We start from the raw sequence: 26,432 nt of genomic DNA on the forward strand, positions 1-26,432 counted from the left end.
CAAACTAAAACCCCATCGCATATGAATCATGGAAGCTTCCTTATTTGCCACACTAACTATAAAGCCTCTTCACAATGGTATCCTTATGTAAAAATATGTTTCTGTTACTTCAAAAATTATTTACTGCAAAACCATTGCAAAGAAGTCTTATACCATCCCTTAAAAGTCCAGCAAAGTTGCTGAGACAATTTCACAGTGCTTGAAATTATTCTGGCATCTCTGCAAGTATTGACTGGCAATTGCTTACTCATTGATGGAGCAAATTGAATGAAATCACAACTAATAAACTTGCAACTGCTTGCAAGGTATCTCTACGACAATGCTTGTATTTTGATGAACCAATTCTCTAATTAAATATACAAACTATGTTATACTATAATGTTTTGTCCTAGAAAAGAGAGTTTTACTTCTTTCCTCTTTTTGAAAAGCTTAACAAATCAGAATAAAAAACAAGTAAAGCCACCCTCTAATTGCCTCACAAGCAATCATCTCACCAAGACAAAAGAGCAATGATGAGTTATTTTAATATCCCAAAATCCACCAAATTATGAATCATTCACATTGTGTAAATCCTGTAAAACTAGTTTCAGAAAGACAAGATCCATAGATCCAAGAATATAGCGTTTTATCAACACTCCACCTGATGGACAAGATCTGATTAAAAATGTTTGCAGGGTTCAATATTTATAATGGGTGTGATGAATTGTTCGCTCAGACTTTAGAAGATTAGTTCTTATAGATGAAGTCTTCCCTTGCTAAATTTTCTTTTTCAAAAAAGATAAGTGATCTTGATAAATGACATAAAATACATACCCACTATGAGCTGAGGAAGAAAATTCACGTCGTGATGGTCGGACTCCCAATTCTGCTTGCTCTAGTTCCCGCTGAAGTTCTCTCTGCATGAAAAACAGACATTTTCAATATAGTATTTATCATTCTAAGGACTATGAAAATTGATATATTGGATTAAGGCACCTGTAACATGCAAAACTCAAGTACCCTTCCATTTATGCTCCACTTAGAGACAGTTATTTTCAGAGTATCTTTAGGGGGAAAAAGCAGGTAAACCCAAGAACATAGTGGCCCAGTAGTCAAATCATGATCTGGCAAGAAAACATGGAAAAGTGTACTTTAAATGCCACATGTAATGATCTGACAGGAGAATCACCATGAGCATGGGCCTACCTGAGAGGCCATGCTTAGCCATATCAGCCAGTTATCAAATAGACACCATATCCAGTAAAACACGATAAAGCTCATGGTTTGTTTGAAGAATGTGTCATTGCCTGTGTTTGCTTTTCCTTCTCCATATCAAGATTGTGGCGCAGGTCTCTGGTTTTTGCACGCTCAGCTTCCAGCAACCGCTGTCTCTCAATCTCCCTTTCTGCTTCAGTAGTCCTCTCTCTAATACACAGAAGACCAATTGTAGGACACAAAATGATTAATATCCATCACAAAATGATCACAACTTAATACAAGATGACACTGGTCAGCAGGTAAAACCTATCAAGTTCTTGCAGAAGTTCTGCTTCTCTTAAAGCTGCCTCTTCTAAGTATTTTTGACGAGCATGTCTCACAAGAAGTTTCTTTTGCCTGCGGGCTACTATTTCTTCTCTGAGTTTGGACTTCTCACTGAGAACAAGGGAAGATTATTTAAATAATAAAGAAAAAAAAAACAAAAAACAAATAAACAAACAAAAGCCAAATAATTCAACTGACATAGTGTAAGATAAAACATTTTGGAACTCACACTAGTAAACCACAAAAGCTGAAACAGAAAGAAAGCTTCAGTGTCCATACATACTAGCAAGTTTAGGAAATTTTGAAATGGTTTTGTTTCTTGTATGCACAGGTCAAAAAAGAGTACAAGAAACACACTTTCAACTAGTTTTATGCTCATATCCAACCATCTAAGTGCTTATAAAGTTGCCTAAAATAGAATTACGAAAATTTATTCACTTGCATCATCGATCAACACCCCATGTGTACTTGGTTGTCTTAGGTTTATCTTTCACCTTCAACTCCCTTCTTTTTTGTATCCCGACAATCAACCAACTACTCATTTTAGATTCAGAATCAATAATTTTCATTTACAATAGTCTATGACTACACAATCCTTTTGGCCTCTACCTTAAGTAATTTTCTTTTTAAAAGTGCATATATATTTGATTGAATTAAGAAGTTGATAGGCAATTATCTCATTCTGAATTGAAAATATGATTTTATCTTTATAGATGACACCATAATCAAAGACAAATTTTGTGAATAGAAACATGCTCTGATCAACCAAAGAAACTGGGGGAGATCAAGACACACACTAACTGTCAAATAAGAATTACTTATTGCAAAGTTGAACATGGTCAGTTGTTTGTGTGCAGCATATGTGAACTATAACTGTTAATTTTAGAATAGCAAAGATGGTACATACAAGGAACGGATGCAATCCTTTATTTGCTGGAGACGGTTACCATCCTTCGTAGAAGCTGGAGGACACCATACATAATAGAAACAAGGTGAAAATAAAGATAAAAAATATTATGATAAGTTTGTTATTAACTCAATAAGATGATTCCAACAATGATAAGGGCAGAAAATAATACTGTCTAGACAAGGAAGCTGATGCTCCTTGGAATCTTTAGGTGACTCCTGTAGTGCATGTTCCTTCTGAAGAATGTCCATTTCTATTTCAGCCTCCTCCAATTCCTGTAACATATTTAGGTTAATCTAGGCAGTAAGGAAGAAACAAACAGCTCAGCAAATATCATCCTGGCTTACCATAATCTCTTGGTCAATTTTCTTTGAGAATATATCGAAGTACGACTGAACTGAAGCTAGATTGGCAAGTACCTGTCACAAATCAATTGATAGATACTTCGTTAACAAAACTTTGCCAAAGGAAACAAGGTGACAACTCATCATCATGAATGAGATGAGAGTAGACGGTCACATGGCAACAGAAAACGAGTACAAATATTAACTAACTGGAAGAGTCACAAGTGATATAAACCAAAGGATGGAAGTCCACTAGTTATAATTCTACTCTTTTTTCTCTATATTATTTCAAGAAATAAGACCAGAAGAAATCTAGTATAACACCATTGCTTTCTTCTATTTTCCAGAATAAAGGCATAAATAATAAAAGAAAAGTTGGGACAAGTTATTAAGTTCCAGGATTTCCATGACACTTGTCGGGAAACGATAGAATAGAGAGAAGGGAACTCCTAATGTCAAATACTTATCCTATATGACTCATAGAAATCTCTGTGAATACATTGTTTATTTAGCAAACTCTAATATGGAAGTTAACCAACTGTTTGGTGGAAACCTACACTCCAGTAAACTGGTCTCTTGTTCAGGTGAAATTTGAAACCTCTGATAGAATCACTTCTAGCTCCTCTTTGAAATGCTAAGTAGAGCATATATCCTGATAGAATCACTTTGAACTCCCCTTCATAATGCTAAAGTAGACACATATATCATATGGTGATTGATTTTCTAGATTTGAGTGGTTGATAATAGAATCATAATATTTACAATAAAATTCTTCCCAGCAATTTGTACTTTAGGTTTGCTCATGCTTGTAACATGTTCTCTTTTCTTGAAGCCATTGACATATAAGATGTGCATCAAATTTGAGCTTCCCATACTTTGCAGACATATTGGGATGAAATGCTTACCCTTAATGAAGAACTATCGAATGGATGGGGTCTAGAATTCGAAGTTTGGCTCTGGTACCAAACTAACGAAAAACAAGATAGGACAGAAAGAGATCAGAAATGGGAAAGAAAAGTTGTGACAATAAGATGAATTTAAGGAAGATGACATTACAAATATGAAGAAAATGTAGCAAGGAATTTTTTTAGGCACTACTTCCAGGAGGCCCTGAGGAATCTTCAATTGAGAGAAGGAATCCACTTTCAAATTAAAAATCTACCAAAAACAGGTTTTTTCATCTCAAAAACTTCAATTGTTTCAGAGCATATATATACAAGATCTATTGGGGGGAAAAGGGAGGGCACTCAACCCTATTTGTTTTCAAATCATTAGTTAAACCACAGGTCACTCAAAAACTACTCAAGGAACAAGAAAAATAGTAAAACCAAAGGCCATGAGGACTTAACAACAAAATATCAACTAGGGAGACATGAAATGCTGTGAGTTTTTGAGGCTCCTTGTTTGGCCAGTTGATTCACACTTAGCTAGCCAGTCCATTGATTCAAGTAAAAATGACAATTGAACCATCGTTCAAAGGACTGGTTAAGTCTAATACTTGTTTGCAGCATTCCTCACATCAATGAATTCAATATATAAGGCCCGGTTGCGAGCAAGTTGAACTTTGGACAACTTTTCAATCATACCCTTCCCATGGGAATTATCATCACCATTTATATACTCATTGTAGGACTGATAACAGTGACTTTGAGTTTTGTGTCATTCAATATGAAATTGACCATAGAATTATGCAAATTTAGGTAAAAAAAAACAATTGCACTCAAAATGGTACAGTTTTGAATTCTTAATAATGTCAAAGACAATCTGAAAATGCGCTTTTATAATTATTTAAACAATATCAAATGTGATGGATACTTTTTATTAATTAGTTAGGTCTATTTAACTATATTTATTTAAAAAAATTATTATTTTGTCAGAAATTTGTGAGCTTTTCAATTAATAGGTGAAGAAAATATTCTTCTTTTTTCTGTGTCAAAACTAAATACAAAGTGACCTATATATATACAAGTGGGATTCCTAATCTAAGCCATATAATATGCACAATCACTATTTCTAAGGAAACAATAACTAATTAGGAGAGATTCTCTCATCCATAAAAATAGAAAATATCCTAACACAATCCCTCTAATCTTGGCACTTAATTACAAATCATAATTCCATATTTCCACACTCCCCCTCAAGTTGGGTAGTAGATGTCTAGCATTCCCAACTTGCTTTTCATGTTTTTGTAGGTGGCCTTTGGAAGTGCCTTTGTCAGAATGTCTGCTGTTTGATGACTTGAAGGAATATACATAAGTCTAATTGTTCCCCCTTCAAGTTTCTCCTTGATGAAGTGACGGTCTATCTCCACGTGCTTGGTTCTGTCGTGTTGAACTGGATTCTTTGCAATACTTATGGTAGCCTTGTTATCACACAAAACTGTCATAGTGGAGTTTGATATAATTCCAAGTTCCTTAAGTATTCTTTGGAGCCACATTCCTTCACATATCCCATGAGCCATTGCCCTGAATTCTGCCTCTGCACTGCTTCTCGCCACTATGGACTGCTTCTTGCTTCTCCAAGTCACCAAGTTTCCCCACACATAGGAACAATACCCAGTAGTCGACCTCCGATCTGTCAAGGATCCTGCCCAATCAGCATCTGTGAATACCTCAACTTCCTTACTTGAGGTTTTCTTGAAGTAGAGTCCTCTACCCGGGCTCTTTTTAAGGTACTGTAAAATTCTGTATACGGCTTTCATGTGTCTTTCAGTGGGATTGTTCATGTAGTGGCTTACCATGCTCACAACGAAACCAATATCGGGCCTTGTGTGAGTTAAGTATACTTTCCTACTAACCTCTGGTACCTGTCTCTGTTAGTTGGATGACTGTCATTATCTTTATCAATCTTACCAATAGGATCCATAGGCGTGTCCACTGGCTTACAACCTAGCATCCCAGTCTCCTGAAGTAGATCAAGGACATACTTCCTTTGCGCGACCATAATTCCCTCCTTAGTTTTGCCAACTTCCATGCTAAGAAAGTATCTGAGTTGTCCAAGATCTTTGATTTCAAATTCTCTTGCTAGCAGGTTCTTGAGATTCCCTATCACTTCTTCATCGTCTCTGGTAATTATAATATCATCAACATAGACAATGAACAAAGTCATTTCACCTTTGGGACAACACTGTACAACCGCACCAAAGATCAGTCCAAAATCTGATTTTGGTACCATTCCCCATAGTAAAAGCCATATTTTCCTAGCACCAATCTTTTTCCTTCAAAATCTCCTTCCAAACCCCTACTCCAAACGTCCCATTAGTCTTTTTGGTCTTCCAACCAAAACCCTCTTGCCCATATTTCGCCAAAAGCACTTGCTTCCATAGATTTTCCTTTTCACAAGCAAACCTCCATATCCATTTACCCAACAAGGCTTTGTTCAATGGGACTAGCTTCCTTAAGCCAAGCCCCCTCTTTTCCTTCTTCGTACAAACAACCTCCCAATTAACTAAGTGCACTTTCCTTTCCAAATTTCCTCCTCCCCAAAGAAAGTCCCTTTGCAATTTTTCTAACCTCCGCGCAACAGACTTGGGCATACGGAAAAGGGACATTTGATACAATGGCATACTAGCCATCGTGCTCTTTATGAGAATGAGTCTCCCGCCTTTGGAGATATATTGGCGTTTCCAAAGCGCAAGTCTTCTCCTCACCTTCTCTTCCACCCCATCCCACATGGAGGTATTCTTATTAGGAGCCCCCAAGGGCAACCCCAAATACACAGAAGGCATAGAACCCACCTTGCAGCCCAATTCCGCTGCCATCTCCTCCATCTCTTCCACCTCGCCAACTGGGATTATTTCACTTTTATCCAAATTGATCCTTAACCCTGACGCGGCTTCAAACCAAAACAAAATCCAACTAAGATGAGTTAGATGCTCTTTCCTAGACTCACAAAAAACTATTGTATCATCAGCAAATAACAGATGGGATATATGCATTGGCTGTCTTCCTCCTCCTCGGATCCTACACCCTGACAGAAATCCCCCTTCAACAGCCCTCCTAATGAGATTGTTCAACACTTCCATTCCCATTACAAAGAGGTAAGGAGAAAGAGGATCTCCTTGCCGCAACCCCTTAGAACTTGGGAAGAAACCAGCTGGCACTCCATTCACCAACACCGAAAACTTGGCTGTGGATATGAAACTCCACATCCAACCCAACCACTTTGATCCGAACCCCATTTTCTCATGACTTTCATCAAAAACTGCTTGGATATGGTAGGTAATTTGTTTCATATTCTGAGGGGCTACAAACCTACCTCAGAAGAAGATGCAGTTTATTGGAAAGGGGGAAGAAACGGGTAGTTTAAAGTCAAGGAAGCTTACAAATTGGTGGTTAATACCGTGGCTAACAACTTTCCGAAAAGTAACATTTGGGTGGATAAAGTTCCAACTAAAATTTTGTTTTTTGCTTGGGAGGCCACTTGGGGTAAGGTGCTTACGCTAGATAGGCTTCAGAAAAGAGGGTGACAACTCCCAAACCGTTGCTTCTTGTGTGGCTGCGAAGAGGAAACTGTAAATCACATCCTCATACACTGTATAGTGGCAAAAGTCCTGTGGGATATGATTTTTGCTTTGTTTGGTGTTCAGTGGGTCTTTCCAGAAACTGTAAAGGAGGTCTTATTGAGCTGGAGGGGCCCTTTTGTAGAGGAAAAAAGGAAAAAGATATGGAAGTCTATACCGTTGTACATTTTTTGGACTCTTTGGAAGGAAAGAAATAGACTAGCTGTTGGGGGGGGGTGATAGCAATTCAGAAATTAAAAAATTCTTTTTTCTGTCATTTATGGTGTTGGGCGAGATTATATAGTGGAGAGAGTTCGCTGTCTCTTATAGGCTTCTTGGAGTGGATAGCCTCCAGATAAGGGATGGTGGGGTTTTTTTTTGCTTTCCTTTTGGTTGTGAGGCTTAGCTAGTTTGTATACTCCCTGTATACTTTTTGGCTTTTTGGCCTCTCTTCAATATATTCAACGCTTATCTATCAAAAAACAGAGTCATTTCACCTTCCTTAGAGTGTTTCATAAACAGTGTGTGATCTGCTTAACATTGGATGAACCCATGTTTTTTCACAACTCTAGTCAGTCGATCAAACCAAGCCTTAGGTGACTGTTTTAGACCGTATAGGGACTTTCTCAGTTTACACACTTTTCCTGAATTTTCTGGAGTTTCCATACTAGGTGGAATCTTCATGTAGACTTCCTCTTCTAGTTCTCCGTTGAGAAATGCATTTTTGACATCAAGTTGGTGGAGATTCCAGTCCAAATTTACTGCAACTGACAATAACACTCTGATGGAGTTGAGCTTTGCTACTGGTGCAAATGTTTCTTCATAATCAATGCCATAGGATTGAGTAAATCCTTTAGCTACTAGTCGAGCCTTGAACCTCTTTATACTTCCATCCGGATTGTGCTTCACGGTAAATATCCACTTGCATCCAACAGGCCTCTTACCCTTTGGTGATTATGAGATTTCCCATGTCCCATTTTTCTCCAAGGCTAGTATTTCTTCCTGAACACCAGTCTTCCATTCAGGTTGTTGAAGTGCTTCTTGGATGTTGGATGGGATACGATCATCTTCAAGAGAAGTGATGAACGCTTGGAAATTCTGTGAAAGCTATCCATAGGACACATGATTACTGATTAGATGCTGAGTGCAGGATCTCACACCTTTCCTTAAAGCAATGGGTTGATCAAGATCATCAAGGTCATTACTGGAATCTAGATCATAAATTGTGTTACCTGGTTGTGAGTTTGGGTTGCTTGGATCCTGGTCCAATTCTTGGTTCTGCTCAGGTGGAGTGCTGTCCTCGGGCTCCTTTTGAGGAGGTTTGTCGGGCTTTTCCTTTAAATTTTTTCTAGAATAAACTATTACCTCTTTACTGCCTTGTGTAGTTGACTCAGGTGTGACAGAAGGGACATCCAAGGAATTGTTTTCGGGGACAGAAAGAGTACTATCTGTTTGAGGAGGCAGTGATGAACTCAAAGGAGAAGTAGTGCTGATTTCGGTTTCCCAAAATTGGAATTCATCTGTGGACCAATTCTCCCCCTGAATTGCAATTTTGGGGTAGAAAGGTTGATTTTCGAAGAAAGTGACATCCATGGAAGTGTAGAATTTCTTAGTTGTTGGAGAGTAGCACTTGTATCCTTTTTGGTTTGATGAGTACCCGAGAAAGATGCACTTAGTGGCTGTCGAATCAAGTTTACTACGTTAGGACTTATGGATGTGAACGAAAGCAGTACAACCAAAGACTTTGACTAGGATAGACGAAATTATTCGAGCGGATGGATATGCAGCGAGGAAGATTTGACACGGGGTTTTAAATTGAAGAATCTTAGAAGGCATTCGGTTGATCAAGTAGGTTGTTGTGAGTACAACTTCACCCCATAATTTTTTAGGCACGTTTGAAGCTATCATGAGGGATCGTGCAACCTCCATCAAATGTCTATTTTTCCTTTCTGCAACTCCATTCTGCTGTGGAGTATCAATGCACGAGCTTTGATGTACGATGCCATTCTCCAAAAGATATGACCCAAGAATGTTGTGATAGTATTCTCGAGCATTATCTGTCCGAAGGACTTGAATTTTTTCCTGAAACTGCGTCTGAACCATGTTGTTGAAGTTTTCAAATATTTCCCTCACTTCTGATTTCTTCTTCATAAGGAATACCCAAGTCACTCGAGTGTGGTCATCAACAAAGGTGACAAACCATCTAGAACCTGTAATGTTGTTGATTCTAGAGGCCCCCCAAACATTACTGTGAATCAAGGAAAAAGGATGAGATGGTTTGTATGGTTGAATGAAATAGGAGTTGCGAGTATGTTTGGACAATTGACATATTTCGCATTGAAAATTTTTGGAATTTTTATTGAATAATGATGGATATAGTTTTTCAAGATAGGAAAATTTTGGGTGACCTAATCGGTAGTGCCATAACATAACAACACTATCTGTCTTGGTACTAGGGTTGGAAACTACACAAGCAGTCTTCATTGGTAGCCTTCGAATTTCCTCAGCTCTCAGAAGGTAAAGTCCAGCACGCACCTCAGCATTGCCAATCCTCTTCCTAGAGTTCAAGGACTGAAATTCACACGTGTGAGGAAGGAATTTAGTAACACAATTAAGATCCTATGTTAGTCTACTTATAGACAATAGGTTGCAATCCATTTTCGGAACATAGAGCACGGAATGAAGAGTAATATCCTTGGAAATAATAACTGAACCTGTGTCGAATACCCTAGAAAGGGTTCCATCGGCAATTCGAACAGAGGAATTGTTATGGCAAGGAGTATATTCATGAAAAACCATGACATTCCCAGTCATGTGATCTGAAGCTCCTGAGTCCACTATCCATGTAGTGTGATTTTCCCATCTAACATTTAGGGCATGGGAAAAAATACCTTTCTGGGCTACAGATGGGTACCAATAGTTGTTCCAGTTGATTGAAGAGTCTATTGGAACATTTTCTGTAGTGCCTCCAATTGCTCTTTGCTAAACGGACCAGGATTTGAGATAGTGCCAGATGTGTCTTCTTCTCTGTTTTGTTGTGGCCGAGAAGGTTTCCAATCAGCAGGTTTACCATGTAGATGCCAGCAAGTCTCTTTCGTGTGTCCAGGTTTTCTACAATGGTCGCACCATGGACGATTCTTCTTCGTTTGGTGGTTGTTGTTGTTGGATTGGGTTCCTCGTGCAACTAGGGCTGAGTTCTCAAGATTTTTGGAGGAATTTTAGGTTCCCAACATCACTTTTTGTCTGCTTTCCTCTCTGCGAATTTCAGAAAAAACTTCCCTAACACTAGGTAATGGCTTAATACTTAGAACTCTTCCACGTACCTCATCTAAATTCTTATTAAGGCCAAGTAAAAATTTGTAGATGCGTTCCTTTTCAATGACCTTCTTGTATAGGAGTCCATCTTCGGGACACTTCCAAACCAATTCTTCATAAATATCGAGTTGTTGCCAATACCGTGTAAGGATATTAAAATATTTGGTAACAGTTGAATCTCCTTGTCGAAGATCTTGAAGAATACTCTTGATTTCGAAAATCGCCGAGGTATTATCGATGTTGGAGTAGGTCTCTCTAGCTGCATCCCATATCTCCTTCGCTGTGCCATAATACATGAAGTTTTCTCCTATGTCATTGGTCATAGAGTTAATTAACCAAGACATCACCATACTATTTTCCAACTTCCAGGTTCGGTATCCTGGATCATCTTCTTTCGGCTGAACAATGGCTCCCGTAAGGTATTCTTCCTTACCTTTCCCGTAGATGAAGATCCGAACAGACTGAGCCCATTGAATAAAATTCTGCCCATTGAGTTTATGACCTGTTATGGGAAGAATGATGCCGTCTGTGGTGCTGGCACTGCCGGAGTGAACTGCTTCAGGTCTGGACGTCACCTCTGAGTTTGATCCTTCCGTTCTGCTCTCCATGGAAAAAGATGATTTTTTTTTTTATACGTGGTTCAGATTTGAATGCTCTGATACCATGAAGAAAATATTCTTCTTTTTTCTGTGTCAAAACTGAATACAAAGTGACCTATATATATACAAATGGGATTCCTAATCTAAGCCATATAATATGCACAATCACTATCTCTAAGGAAACAATAACTAATTAGGAGAGATTCTCTCATCCATAAAAATAGAAAATATCCTAACACAATCCCTCTAATCTTGGCACTTAATTACAAATCATAATCCCATATTTCCACACAAGGTTATGTGTATCATTTGATATTAATCCATGCTACTATCATGATTTCTCCCAGAACCCCCAAAGTTAGTTATTGACACTTGGTCTTTGAAACATTATCTGTAACCCCTCAAAATATCAAGAATTTTGTTCTGATTAAATAAAAAATAAAAAATAAAAAAATACTATATCAACAATTTTGTGCACCTAATCATTTAGTTTCCAAGGGCCTCTCTACTCCTTAGAAACTCAAGCAATAACAATGGCTGAGTCTCCTTCCACAACAAGATTGTTAATCCCAATGAACTCATACCATTCAAGACACCCACAGAGGCTAATATCTAAATGGCTAACTCCACTAAACTTGGAGATGGCTTTCACTACACTACACCACATTTTCATTCCATTGTAGTTCAAGAATAAAAACATTGCCAAGATTCTAACATATCAAGGACTCAAAATAGCTCCTCAAGATCCCGACATAGCATCTTAACATTTTCATAATTCCCAAATTGGTGATTCTAAAATTAATATAAAAAATAAGATCTTTGTGACATCCTATAACTTTCAAATATCATCCAATGTGATAATTCTAATTATATGGTTGAAACTTTGGGTTCATGTGAATGTCACAAATTATAATTTCTCCAAACCCAATAATTTTGGACTAGGTTGTAAGAAATGCCCTTGTCATGTAATAGGTTGTATGGCCCTTGAAATTGATAATTGGAGTGCCCAAATTGCACCCTTTTCAGTAAACCATAGGTGTGTTGATTAAGCATGCTTCAACCTATGCTGCTGCATCAATAACCTATTAGAATTATGGAAATTGGGAGACGATTTTATTGAACTTTCAAGAAGATTGGAGAAGCATACACATTCACTACAGGGAGAATTTAGCAAGATTGGTTTCCATTTGTTGCAATTATCATATCCAGCCAGCTGCATTTTGAGTCTACTAATGATACACTCATCTTTAATGTTTTCTTAAATTATACTGGGACTCAATATAATCTGATTTCAGATGTCATGGCATTCAAATATTCAACATGAAAAAAAAAAAATGCCAGCTTATCACAGTAGGTGTGAAAGTGAAAACAACAGATTAGATTTTCAGTCTATATCTATATAAATATCCAGGTATGTGTTACCATGTGGCTTAATGGAAATCTTACACTAACTGCCAATCAGGTGGATCCATTGGAAAATTTGTGCTCCAAACCATAAAGTTACAGGCAATTGTTCAAATCAAGAATTGAAAGTTTGATAGGCATCAAGAAATGAAGTTTTAAGGGTTCAAAGTAAGGTGCAAGGCTTAATATGCCCAAATATGACCATCAAAGGCCATCTGCTTCCACATATAAAGTGATAAACTATTTTCGTATTTAAGAAACACACTGAAAAGTTAACAGATATTGAGAAAGAAAAAAGGTAATATTCAACCAATAAATTATGTAAAAAGTTAACATAAAAAAATTATTATTATTGGAAGAAAATGTTGAAATGCAGTACATGTCAAATCATTAAAATATTGAGAAACAGATTGCATGTGGAAATTGTGAAATGCAGATTACATGTCAAATCAGTCACAAAAGATTGTATTCCAAGTTGATGGATCCAAACTTATTTTTAATGTGAGATGGAATCTTGGAATTGGAAGGATTTCCAAGAACCATACAATAGTTAAATAAGAGAAATGAAATGTTGAAATCAAAATCACAAAAGATTGCATTCCAAATTGATGGCTCTAATTTCAATCTTAATGTGAAATAGATAGAATATATAAATCAGTTAAACTGGGTAAGTTGCCAACAATTATAAACCAGTTAAATATGGCAAATGCAATATAGTATTCTCTCCTTTAACATATCCAGTGTGAGCCTAATACGCAACAAAGCTCAAGGCATTAGCATGCATCTACAGACAATCCTTGAGCCTACTCTGAGGTGAACATTGATTAATATGCACATTGATTTCAGGCATCTAGAAAGAAAATAGAAAGCTGGATGCACTGGAAACAATAAATCTCACATATTTGGAAAACATTTGGCAATGCAATAGATTTACTATCATTTCAATCAATATCACTAGTGAATTAGACTACAACAACTTTTTTGATACTTCATACCTGAAGAATCGATTGACGAGTACTTCCAAAATTAGGGTCTGGTTGTCTTGAAGAAGTTGAAGAGAGCACCTCTTTTAGGACCTTATATGCAAAAGATGGTTCAGTGAATTACAAGATTACTATAGAGTTTCATTTGACAGAAAAGGGATACAAAGGGAAACAAATTTTCCATATCACAACTCTTAGAGATGATAGACCAACTAAGGCTATAATCATTCTAAGATTAAGTTTAAGTTTTTTTTTTCCTGGCGTAGGAAGAACTTAAACCATATTCACTAGCCTCATCCCCACATACCTCTTTAGCATCATCTCCTTCGTTTCTTAGCCTACACAAGGCTTGGCAAGCCTTTTTCTCTAGATCCCCAAGTCCACCTTCAACAAAACGAAAAATAGATAAGAACAAGAATGCACTCAACAGTTACTAGATTTTGTACCAAATTCAGTTGTCATGTAGTAAAAAGGACTATACCAGTTCTCGACATTCCTAAAGCCTCAATGTTTCTCCAAACATCTTGAGGAATCAGAGAAATGTCTTCAGCCGGAGAATACAGGCAAGCGGCAGCAATGAGTGCTAAAGAAAGTTGAACTAATGGACCTTCACATGTCGGATGCCCAAGTTTTCCCAAACCATAAAGAACATTATCAGCTGCTGCAAGAAAAGATTGTAACTGGTGTCGCTCAGCCAATGGAATATAATCAACAATAAGTGCCATTGCACGGGCCTTTAGATGCAATGATGTATCAGATGACGCCAGCACAACCACCTGATCCCATGTACGTGAAACTAGAAGAGATGTAATTGGCTCAGAAACAGAAATTACTGAGCCAGTTGAAACTAATTTATTGCAAAATGTAGGAGATAATATCATTCCTTCACCATTCAAATCTTGGCCTACAAATCTCCCCAAATGCTGAAGTGAAATAAACCGTTGCTCAGGTTCAGGATGACTCAGCATTGAACAGAACAGGCCAACTAGAGGAAGCTCACTTTCATGAAGCCTATATGCACCTCTAGAGAATAAGATTGACAACCATTTATCCGTCTGCAACCGCCAAGAAATTTTTGGTGCACTACAAGAGAAATTCCTGATTGCAGAACAAATAGTACCAATGACATCATCCAGGGAAAAACATTTAGGCACTCCTAGTAGACAATCAAGTATCATAGATGCAACTTCCCAGCAATGGTTTTCTTGGAGCATCATAATGATTCCAGAAAGCCCTTCAAGACCAATCCTTGAATGAATTAAGAACTGGTCAACTGAGTTCGGTGGAAAAACATTTTCATTGTCATCCTCTCTAGCATTATCAACCCTTTTCACAAATGAAGATAAGCACCTTGAGTACATAAAGCACTGTGCTGATGTAACAGTCAGCTTCTTTGCTAGCTGGGGATGGAGCTTCCAACAGAGTTCAACAGTTGGACTAAGCTTGCAAATAAGCCCTTCTAAGTCTTGAGCAAAATTTGTTATTTCCTCAGCAGATAAATGATAGACCTTTTGACCCAAGCTAACAGCATCAGACTTGTCACTTTCTAGATTCTCAGTATCCCCCATTGGACAAGAGTCATGGCAAACATCATTAAGAAACCATGAATATGATTTTGAGCAACCATCACAAGGTGTACCAGTGCTCACATCAGAAAAGGAAGTCATCTGAAGCGGAATAATCCCAAAGACTCTTAAAGTTCGAACTAACAAAACTTTACAGCTTTCCATAACACACCGAAATGCACAGAGGTAGTTATGGAAAGAAGAACTTGGTTCATAAACAGCAAAATCAGCCCACAGGATCAAGGACTCTAAAATTTCCCTTTTACGTTGAAAAGATAAATCAGGAAAGACAGAAGCCAAAATAAAAATTGTCAGTGCTCTGCTGTGCACTGTTTCTGTAGGACTATCTCGATTATCATTTTTGTGTCTAATATTGTTGAAAAGCTCATCAAAGCATAACGATTCAAAATTAAGACATAAGTCATCAATCAATAGTTTTTCTTCATCAGACACCTTACTCAAAGAATATGAGATGATTGGCTTCAACAAATGCAATATAGAGTCAAGAAATGACACATCGCAGTATGATGTTTTACACAGTGACACCAGCACTTGAACCACTCTAGGTATCTCAGGCACCATTGCTTCCATGTGCTCAGTCACAATGGCTTCAAGTATGTATAGAATGATTGCTTTGGCATTCTTTGCTACATAGCCTTTCAATTGATCCAAATGCTTTCGTGTAGAAAGCTGGTCCTTTTGAAGAAATGGCCATGAACACAAATCAGAAAACCAACACAATATATCGGGCACAACACTATAAGAAAGAGATCTCAACTGCAATCCAACAGCCTCCAAAATAATTTCTCCAAAAGCTTCAAATTGTTTTTTCATATTAGGGAAAAACTTGCTGAGATCAGGATAGATGACTTGAAAAGATTTGTCACCATCTGGTTGACCAGTATTTTCAAACCCTTTAATGGTCTGAGGTTCTTCTCTGACACCTGATTGTTGAATCTTCACAGCATCATCATTTTGCTTGACAACATTGTCCACCAGTGCAAGTTCATCAGCAAAAATTGATAGTAAATTTGTCAGCTGTGGCAAATCTGAAGCAAGGAAAAGTCGCTCCCTCATATACTGTTTGGCATTACGAGATACTGCCATCCAACCCAGAAACCGTAAAAGGGGAGAAGGAGATGTAGAAAATGTAGGTATTCTCAGCATCCAGGCTGAAGGTGGAATCAAATTCCTATATTGAAAACAATTGTTAGTATTATTGGCAAAGTCCAGCTCTTCATCACCACCGCTTGAAGCAATTACCAACTTTTGAAGAAGCAGCCAGCGGCGCTGTACCCCATATAACTTTTCTGGATCCAACCGCAAATTACCTTCTTTTAACTGATAATAAAAAGACGTTAGCACCCCATTAAGATATTCAGCAGATCCTAATATGATATCAATGACATGTTCAGGAGGGCAGAATAGCTTAGTCGCTGAGTGCAACAAGAACAGAGTACTTTGCATCAGAATTTCATGCATCGAGTGTTGCTCCCTTCGCAATCGCTGAATCAAGAAATTGCAAAGTAAAGCTTGATTCTGCCGAACCAAGGTAACGGCATCGGCAGATTCTATATCAAGCAAAGACAAATTTATGACCTGATCATCATGTTCCTCAGGATAGTATAGATAATGTTCCTCATCTGACATCTTCTTCTTATACTTCCTGTCTAATTTAGCAGCCTCAAGCAGTATCTGAAGAACAACTTTGTCTCTTTTGTTCTCAAGATGAGTCACTTTTTCCAAGTCACTGGAGTTCTTCTCAAAAACCTTTCTTAGCTCTGAAATGTCACAGTTTTGTGGAATTCTGGTTCCAGTGCTCTGATTGATAACCTTTGAACTGGCCCTAAAAGATGACATAAACGGATTGACATAGCACTCTGCTGCTAAGAGCAAAGCATCTATAGCAGCATCATGACCCTCAGGACTAATCTCGTGCTGAGAGTGTAAATCTAAAGCCAAACGTCGAAACTCCGAGGCTCTAAGCTCACAATCCCGATAATTCATAAGTTGCATATAATCTGCTTGCAAGTTAACATATTCAACAGGGAACGCAGCATCCAATAGTAAGCTATTCTGACATATCTTAGTCAAATTTTTCTCAGTCACATGTTTCTCTTCTGTGGTACCATCACCAGGGCTAGACTCAGAGATATTTTTATTCAGACTGCTAGAAACATTTGTCAGTGCAATGCTTTTTAGTTCTGTGGGGGCAAAAAAAAGACTGACATCTTCAAAAGTATCCATCTTCATAGCTACATCAGAAACATCAATCTTTCCATCAGAATCATCTTGGCTATTGGATTTCAAAGATTCTTGCTCCTGGGTTTTAGAAATAGGAAACTTGCAAAGGTCAATTTCAGGAGGTAACTGCATGTGAGGATCCAAGATTGAGAGAAGTACACTGCATGAAGAAATTTACCAGACCATTATCAATCCAACATGACAAAACAGTATCTGGCTAGTGGAAGTCTCAATTATCTTAATTGGAATCATTTCAGAAATTAAGAGAAACGGAGATAAAATTCAAAAATTTTCTGCAAGAAAATGATTATTCCCAGTTCATATATGTCATATTCAAATGATTATCTCATACCGTACATAAGTGTGCAAGCATTACAAAGTAATACAATATGGAAGAAGTTAAAGGCCCCCAGAATATGGATTCCAAAAAGAATTAAAAAATAAATAAAAATAATCAGAATAATTAAGCAACAAAAGTTGTACATTACCTAGGAGCAACTGTTCCACGCCTCCACTCAGATTCCAATGAAGGAAGAACAGAAGGCTTTCGTACTGCCATACGAATGACATTGAGGGCAACCGTACATGCGTATTCCTGCTTTTCCATAAAAATTTGAGCTACATCCCCAAAGGCTATTGTATTCTTCAAGGCAGTTAAAGCAGGATCAAGAAAAGGCTCCAACATCTCCAGAAGAAAGAGAATTTTATGCTTTGCTTCCTGAGAGGTTGACAACAAAATCACATGATAAACTGATTTATTTTATCCATATAACATTGATTTGAGTCTATTCGGTTGCACCACTAAACAAATCCAATAGATTCCTTCTAAATCCATCACTCAACCATGGTTGAGATCAGAACCTAAGAATCCTGAGAAACTTGTAACATGTTTCTTTGCCAAATAATCTGGCTTTACATGCACTATGGCCAATGCAGTGTAAATCAAACATATGAACACAATAAGGGCAGAGCAGGATGCAATACTTTATATCTTGCTAATATGTCATCCATATGTCCAGACAGAGCCAGCACAATATATTTGATGGCAGCACGAGCATGAGCCAAGGAATGGCGAGCACCCTAGATACATGTAAAAACAACAACAGAACCTTTAGACATGAGCCATTGATCCAAGAAATAAGATGAAAGAGCAACCTTCAGAATAAGTATATCCCATATAATTTTCCTTATAAATAAAAGAACATAAACAACATCTAATAAAAGAATCACCAAAAGCTTCAATTGAAACAGCCTGCAGCCTCAGCCTTCTGACAAACGCAAATGCTAGAATTGATATCTAGTTAATTTCTAATTCTTAAACACCCTTAATTCGTTGGAAGTAGTGTAGTCATTTTTTAGAAATCATGAATCTTTTACATGCTTTAACAGTTTAACTATAAATGTACAAAGCTAGAGGAGAGAATCCCTGATTTCTAATTCTCAAAAACCCTCTTTGAGCATTATACTGCTAGATTTGAACTTTGTAAGCAGATCTACTAGGTTGAGGAGATACTCCCTACATGGATGTTTCCTTAAATGGGCAGCTTTAAGTTGAATTTTGATGAATGCTCCTTGGTTAACCCAGGACAACTGGGGATTGGAGGAACACTTACGGCTGGTTATGGAACATTAATGAGAGCATTCTCTAAGAATGCTAGAGTGGGCCTACCCATCGTAACAGAGATATTAGCATTGTTGGAAGACCTAAGCTCAAAGTCAAAGTTGGTGACAATTAGATAGTTGAATCCCATTTAAAACTTTAAAAAATTTATTTGCTAGACATTTCTCATTGGAAGAAGTATATTTACTTTTTAGCGTTTTATGTTCTAGTTACCTATCAAAAAAAATAAAAAATAAAAATTTCTGGTAGTTTCTTTAAAGATTTTTTATTTTATAAAAACTTCTATCTTTTAACAAGTTTCTACCTTTTAAAAGTTTCCACCATTTAGAAGTTTAACCCTGTGATTGACTCTTGAAAATTTAAGGGAAAATGTGAGAGAAAAAAAAAATAGAAAGGAAAAATATAAGGAAAGAAAAAAAAATGAAAAAAAATAAAGAAAAAAATTAGTTGTAAAGTTAACAAATTATTTCTACATGCTTCTTCAAACTCATTTCACTTGTTTTTCCTCGTCTATATAAAGATTAAATAATGCATAAGTTTCTTACTAACTTTAAGTATATTTGACCTTCTTTCAGATTTTCCATGGTAAATCAAATATTAAAAAATCAATTTCGTTAGTATTTTTTTTCCTTTTCTTAGTGCATCCCTAAAACTAAACATAACATAAATGTTTTACAAAAGAATAAAGAATACAAATAAGTTACCATATATAATATTTTTATCCCAGGTGTATCTTAACAAGAGAATGAGTATCTCATTTCTAAATGTAAGATTACCATATTTTTGGTGCATATAACTTGGGAAAGTGAACAACCCATTTTTAGTCATTTTTATGGAAAGGTATTGAATAGGTACTTTATACAACTCAAAATCTAGACTTTTAAAATATATGGCTTGATGTAGGACAACCCTAAGATGGTTGCCTACATTCAAAAGTAGGTGGACTAAGGTTTTTATTTTAGGGTGTAAGGAGAGAAACAAGAAATAAAATTTATGATAAAGAAAATAAAATATAAAAAAAGGTAGAGAGAAAGAAGAAACAATGAAGAAAAGATGGAAACCATAGAACCTCACTAAGGCCTTCTAGGAATCTCACTTAGAAGAAAATCAATGTAATCTCACCATTGAGGATTGCAACACTTGCAATGAAAAAAATATAATATTATTAATATCAATCAATTCATTCTTTGATTTATATCGATTAGTCTTATTTATAAGTTTCTCTAATAAATCCAAAGTCTACTAAGATTCTAATAACCTACTATGACTCTAATTCTAATTATCTTATAACTTAATTAGTTAATCCTAATTTGACTCTAACAAATACTAATCCTACTTTAATTCCAACTAATACTAATTCTAATTTAATTCCAACTAATATTAATCCTAATTTAATTCCAAGTAATACTAATCTTACTTTAATTTCAACTAATACAAATTTCATCTCTTGATGTATATCTTAGAGACTCATCCTCATCATGGCTAAATGTGAATTATAGAATGAAGGTACAAAAAAATAAAACTAAAGTACAAAGAAAAAGGACCATGGTACAAGACATGAAATGTAACCTAAGCACAAAGAATTGGAACCTAAGTACCAAGCAATGGAACCATTTCTAAGATATAAAGCAATAAGACCTTTTTGCCCATCTGAACATTTCTGATTGGATGACACTTCTTGGAAAAATAGTAAGATCCCCTTTTTATTTACAAATAAATATGATCCTTACAAATATTATTTGAGGGATTATCATATAAATTTACATCAAATTCTCAAACAATTTCTAAGAAAACCAAACACTAGAATGAGGATAAAGTTGGATGGAAATCTCAAAATTCTTGACTTTAACCAAACGCTATAATATGGATTTTACATCCATTAAGTTTTGGGGGTCCATTTCCAGAAGATGCTAGCAAAACAACTGCACCCCCAGGGTTTTTTTTTCCCATATCTTTTTTCTCTATCTTCTCTTTGTTTTTCTTAATTTTACTTTTGTCATTGTTATAACCTTAATTCTTAATTTCCCTCCTTAAATCCTAGAAGTGTTAAAAGTCATAGCTTGCTGTTATTTGACCGTAATAATCACCTGAAGATTGCTTTACATCATTCAGATTTTAAAACATTTTACTTTGCCTTATATGAACTTGAGAGAGCATAAAAATTTGAAGTACTTAAAGGTGCACAAAAACAAACCTGGATTGTGCCTAAAAGGTCTTCCAAAAGCTCCACAGCTAGATCAACCTGTCTCAGAATCAGACCAAAGGAGGAAGTCTGACAATCTTTTCAGGTTAAAATTAATAAATAAAAAAGTACAGCAATAGTTTTCCACTAAGCAATAAAGGGTAATAATAAGACACTAATAATTTTCCACTGAAAAATACAGGTAAGACACTGATAATCTGCCATCAACATACCTTTGCAATCACCTGAGTCAACCAGGGTGCTAGTGCGCTAGCACATAGATCAATCAGGACACATGCAGCCTTTGCCTGTAGAAGAATTAGATAACAGGTTTATTTATTTATTTTTTGATAAGTAAGAATTAGATAACAGGTTTAGATCCTAACAAGATTCTTACTTGAAATAAGATACATTGGCAGTTATATTCTCCGATACCAGTCACTGCAACTCATTTGCATTTCCACAGAACAAATGATTGGATGCAGTTCTTTAGTGTGTTAAATATCCAAGCCACAATTATTTCCAATATTGCAATATCATCGTTGACATCTATTAGCTAAGTATCAATATTGATTTCCCGAAATTGTTATTCAGAATTTAATGTCTCTACAATTTTGTGTCACTTCTCTAAAACAATATCAACCTTTGAATGATATCTATCACTAGCTCCCTATTTTCAGAAACATAAATATGCTAGTCGGTATTGATATTGTATTCCTTGCAAAGAACCATATACTCAACATAACAAGATATAAAGGGAAACTACACCATCTTATACTAGGCATATGAGTTATCAAATTTCAAGATTTCATGTTAAATTGAAAAAAAAAAAATTAAAAATTTCTTGTGCAGCTTGCCCGATTGGCATAAAATTTCTTAAGGTGCATACATTGTGGAATTTCGAGGAGCTCCAGCATGCAGGTAATACTTCAAATTCTTCCATGGGAATCCCAACTGATAGGCACATCATAGATGGAATTTCAAAATTGTGCTAATGTGATTGAAGAGGGGATTTGAGGGGCCCATATCCCAAATCCCCATTTTAATATCCACCTGAGGTTGGTGCCATTACCAAATACTTGCCTGCAAAGAGTTATTTTGCCCTTGTTATCCCTTACACCAGCCCCAACATTAACATCACCATATTGCCACTGTAACCACTATGACCACAGCCCCAATGTTGCTGCTACCATCTCCACCATTACCATTTCTCCCACTAATCCTATCAACAATTTCTGAGTAAGGAGGAGCCTTGCGCTTTGGAAGCGGCAATATATTTCTAAAGGGGGAAGAATCACACTAATAAAAAGTACTTTGGCTAGCATGCCAATCTATCAAATGTCTATTTTCAGAATGCCCAAGATTGTTGCGAGAAGGCTAGAGAAAGTGCAAAGGGACTTCCTGTGGGGAGGGGGAAACTTGGAGGGGAAAATTCATCTAGTTAATTGGGAGGTGGTTTGTACAGACAAGGACAAGGGTGGGCTAGGCCTTAGGAAACTAGCCATGTTGAACAAAGTCTTGCTTGGCAAGTGGTTATGGAGGTATGCTTGTGACAAAGATAATCTTTGGAAGCAAGTGATTACGGTGAAGTATGAGCAAGAGGGTCTTGGATGGAGGCTAAAGAAGGCTAATGGGGCGGTTGGGGTAGGGGTTTGGAAGGAGATTTTGAAAGAATCTGATTGGTGTTGGGATAACATGGTATTCCGAGCTGGGAAGGGCACCAAGATCAGATTTTGGACAGATATTTGGTGTACTGATACAGCACTGTCCCATTGTTTCCCTCATCTATTCATCATGGCTATTTATAGGAGTTCAACGGTTAAGGAAATGTGGGACCAAAATTCTGGTCAAGGAGGTTGGAACCTAAATTTTTTGAGGGACTTCAATGATTGGGAGCTGGATATGGTTGGGGATTTGCTCCATGTGTTGAGGGGTCATAGGCCTTCTTTGGAGGAAGACTCAGTTATTTGGAGGCGAGGAAGAAATGGTCAGTTCAGGGTCAAGGAAGCTTATAGTTTGTTGACCAATCCTAATGACACCGGTTTTCCTTCAATATGTATTTGGGTGGCTAGGGTGCCAACTAAAGTCGCCTTTTTTGCTTGGGAGGCGACGTGGGGGAAGGTGTTTACTTTGAATAGGCTCTAAAGAAGAGGGGTGCAACTTCCTAATTGTTGCTTTTTGTGTGGTTGTGAAGAAGAAAATGTAAATCATATCCTTATACACTGTATAGTGGTTAGAGTTTTGTGGGATATTGTCCTTGGGTTAGTAGATGTTAAATGGGTCTTTCCAGAAACTGTAAAGGAGGTCTTAATTAGCTGGAGGGGCCCCTTTGTGGGAAAGAAAAGGAAAAAGGTTTGGGAATCCATTCCGTTGTGTATTTTTTGGACGGTATGGAAGGAGAGGAATAGACTAGCTTTTAGGGGGGGAGTGTTGAATATTCAGAAGCTAAAGAATTTTTTTGTTTGTAATTTGTGGAGCTGGGCCAAATTGTATTTAGGTGAGGAGGCTTTCTCTCTTATTGGCTTCCTGGAGTGGGTAGCATCCACTTAAGGGGAGGTGATTCTTTTTGTCTTTGTTTTTTGAGGCTTTAGCCGCCTTGTGTACCCCCTATATGCTTTGTGGCTTTTTACCTCTTTATTAATGCATTTCTTCTTTACTTATCAAAAAAAATAAAAAAAACAATTGCTGCCATCACCACCACTACCCTACCCCTACCCAACCAAAACAATCCATTTAACATAATCTATCCATCTAAACAACCATTTTTCAAATTAAGGGTTGGTCACTGTGCTTCCCCTCGTGGCACTTAGTAGATAAATTCTTACTTAGCAAATAAAAGTACCTAGGATTTCAAAGTCCCTTCATGCAAATCCCCCCAAAAATTTAAGATTTCCTCATCCAAGGGCACCCATAATTTGCCCAGAATACCAGATTCTAAGAACAGTAATTGGGTACATATTCCCTTGAAATTTGGGTTTCCAAATGTAGAATGGTTTTAGTGGCAAATTAGGTAATTTTAGGGAAGGAATATTAAACCTATCAGACCATCTAACAAGATATGTGATCTCTTTTGATTGTTTGGAGCAGAAAAAATAGTTAAGCTAACAGACTAAGACATGATAGGGAGAATTAAAGATATGGATAATTATCTCACTGATCAGTTATCAAAAGAAACATTTTACACTACATGCTTAAGATGAGAGAGACAGGATACAGAAATACTACAGAGGGAATTAAAAGGAATAGGGAATAACGAACATGTGATGGGGAAAATGACGATAAATAGCCAGCACAGGCATGCAGAAGTGAATGGTACAATGCTGAAGATGACGTTGCTACTATCTGCCATATAGCTACCACAGTTAGAAGAATACAATTTGAAGATATGAGCAAATGTTAGCCAAACAACATTAATATAACCTGAGACAGGGCTTGCTGCACAAAAGGTTGTTTCCATTGAGAAAAATTATAATCAATGAGATCTGGAGGACTGATCACAGAGGGACGAAGTGCTAGAACACACCAAAAAAAGCACATGTCAAATAAATTCAAAAATTCAATTTCAGAAATTTGTATTTGTAATGGCGATGTTTGTGACATTTTGCAAAATATTCACTAAGCTTTTTTGGTAAAATGATAAAGAAGACAGATCTCTTGCAATTAAAACTGATTTTTTATAATAAGAACAATAATAGCATGGGATTTTTAAAACATCTTAATATTAATATTTAGATCTAACAAATATCTATTGCAAAAAAAGTAAACATTTCCTCCTTTTGGGTGGTGGTAAACAGGTCAACAAGAATGCTAGTCTAAATTATTAGTTTTTTCAAATTTCCTGAAAATTAGCAAATGGCAGCTGTGAGAAAAAACCACCCTAGGGAGGCGTTCATATGGTAATAAACCTGGCAGCAATGCTTGTACAAGCGGTAGCGTAGACCAAAAGTCAGAAGTATCATCTGCCAATTTACTGCACAAGTGAGGCTGTAAAAAAATAAAATAAACAAAGATAAAATGTAAATTCATGTATCACGTGGCAGAGAGAGAAAATAGGCATTAAAAAAAAAAAATACTGTGTGCTTGAGGTGTACTGCACCCCTAACATTATAACTGACCTGAGCTGCACAAGCAAAAAGAACATGTAAAATCCCTTCTTCAACTGCCCCTATATCCAAGATATTAAGATAGCTCAAGTCCCAGTGATCATCAGGTATCTGAAAATCTTCTCCAAACAAGTTTGAGTAATCAACTAAAAGGACAAGATTAGATAATTCAGTTTTTGGTGTCTCATCCAAAACAGAAGATGTGATTTCAGTGGAGGGTATTGATGCTTCTGGTACTGCTGCAGGCTCTGTGAGCTTCTGCAGAATTCTAGAAGCCTGAAACAAAGAAAAAGAATATAGACCAATTAGGAAAAGGAGAGTCCAAAGGAATTTTGACAATCACCCAGCAGGATAGAAATAAACACCAGCCTAAGAGAATAAAACATTACCATTCTACAAACAGTTCCCAGATCTGAATCCTTATATGCCTTTCTCAGCAGGACAAAAATCGCATCTGGACGAAACACTACAGCACTGGATGTGGGTAAGACAAAAGGTGATGTGCTACGTGATCTTCTAGGCTGGACATGGGGGAAAATAAGGAATGAGTTAAAAAAAAAAGGGTAATAAGGATCAGCTCATTTAGAACATTATCCCATAACAAATAAATAAATAAATTGTTAAAAGATACTGAAGACACAGTACTTAAAATTGACAAATTGTACAATGAACAAAACTTTCACTAAATGTCAGATCATACACAAGTCAATTTTCATCCTACTCTGAACCATGCTATATAGATAAAAAAGAATAGTAAACTATTTTCCTGTGGATGGCATGTAAAATACAGTTGACTAAAAACTTAAAGAGGTTCACAACAAAGCAACCCTTTTTTGTTTTTTGAGCAGAACCCTTTTATAGACTAAATAAAAGCAACAAGACAGTCAAAACACAAATAGAATTTTCAGAGGTTAACTAAACTTGTCAAGTACACAAAACCAAAGCAGAAAAGAAATGAAGAACCAGTGATAGTTTGATTGATCAGAACAAGTAGCATCAATTTTTCTATATAGAAAATTTAGAAAAGCAATAGAGTTGCATCAAAAATAAATTATATGACATTTCAGCATAAAAACTTACCAAGACTTCCTTTTATTGATGGATGTAAAAACTTACCAAGACTTGTAATAATAAGATTGGGAA

At 36.6% G+C, this 26,432-nt stretch overlaps 1 protein-coding gene across 4 annotated transcripts in view; it reads right to left on the minus strand.

Annotated features, from left to right (window-relative positions):
- Window positions 1–26,432, minus strand: part of LOC100252352 (uncharacterized) — a 35,976-nt gene that overhangs the window by 1,395 nt on the left and 8,149 nt on the right. For 2 of the 4 annotated variants that reach the window (XM_010662863.3, XM_010662865.2), the window contains 18 exons: window positions 25,679–25,810; window positions 25,302–25,565; window positions 25,092–25,170; window positions 24,607–24,698; window positions 24,445–24,528; window positions 21,420–21,494; window positions 21,199–21,246; window positions 18,368–18,463; window positions 17,872–18,101; window positions 14,056–17,543; window positions 13,882–13,958; window positions 13,587–13,667; window positions 2,776–2,847; window positions 2,601–2,703; window positions 2,429–2,483; window positions 1,504–1,632; window positions 1,287–1,404; window positions 814–896 (listed from right to left, as the gene is read on the minus strand). In XM_010662863.3, the coding sequence (XP_010661165.1) occupies window positions 814–896; window positions 1,287–1,404; window positions 1,504–1,632; window positions 2,429–2,483; window positions 2,601–2,703; window positions 2,776–2,847; window positions 13,587–13,667; window positions 13,882–13,958; window positions 14,056–17,543; window positions 17,872–18,101; window positions 18,368–18,463; window positions 21,199–21,246; window positions 21,420–21,494; window positions 24,445–24,528; window positions 24,607–24,698; window positions 25,092–25,170; window positions 25,302–25,565; window positions 25,679–25,810 (5,306 nt within the window). Of the gene's footprint in view, window positions 1–813; window positions 897–995; window positions 1,104–1,185; window positions 1,405–1,503; window positions 1,633–2,428; window positions 2,484–2,600; window positions 2,704–2,775; window positions 2,848–13,586; window positions 13,668–13,881; window positions 13,959–14,055; window positions 17,544–17,871; window positions 18,102–18,367; window positions 18,464–21,198; window positions 21,247–21,419; window positions 21,495–24,444; window positions 24,529–24,606; window positions 24,699–25,091; window positions 25,171–25,301; window positions 25,566–25,678; window positions 25,811–26,432 lie in introns of those variants that run through there. The other 2 variants (XM_010662864.3, XR_002031960.2) reach the window with 2 other exon arrangements.

Source organism: Vitis vinifera, chromosome 15, assembly GCF_030704535.1.
Source record: "Vitis vinifera cultivar Pinot Noir 40024 chromosome 15, ASM3070453v1".
NCBI lineage: Eukaryota > Viridiplantae > Streptophyta > Magnoliopsida > Vitales > Vitaceae > Vitis > Vitis vinifera.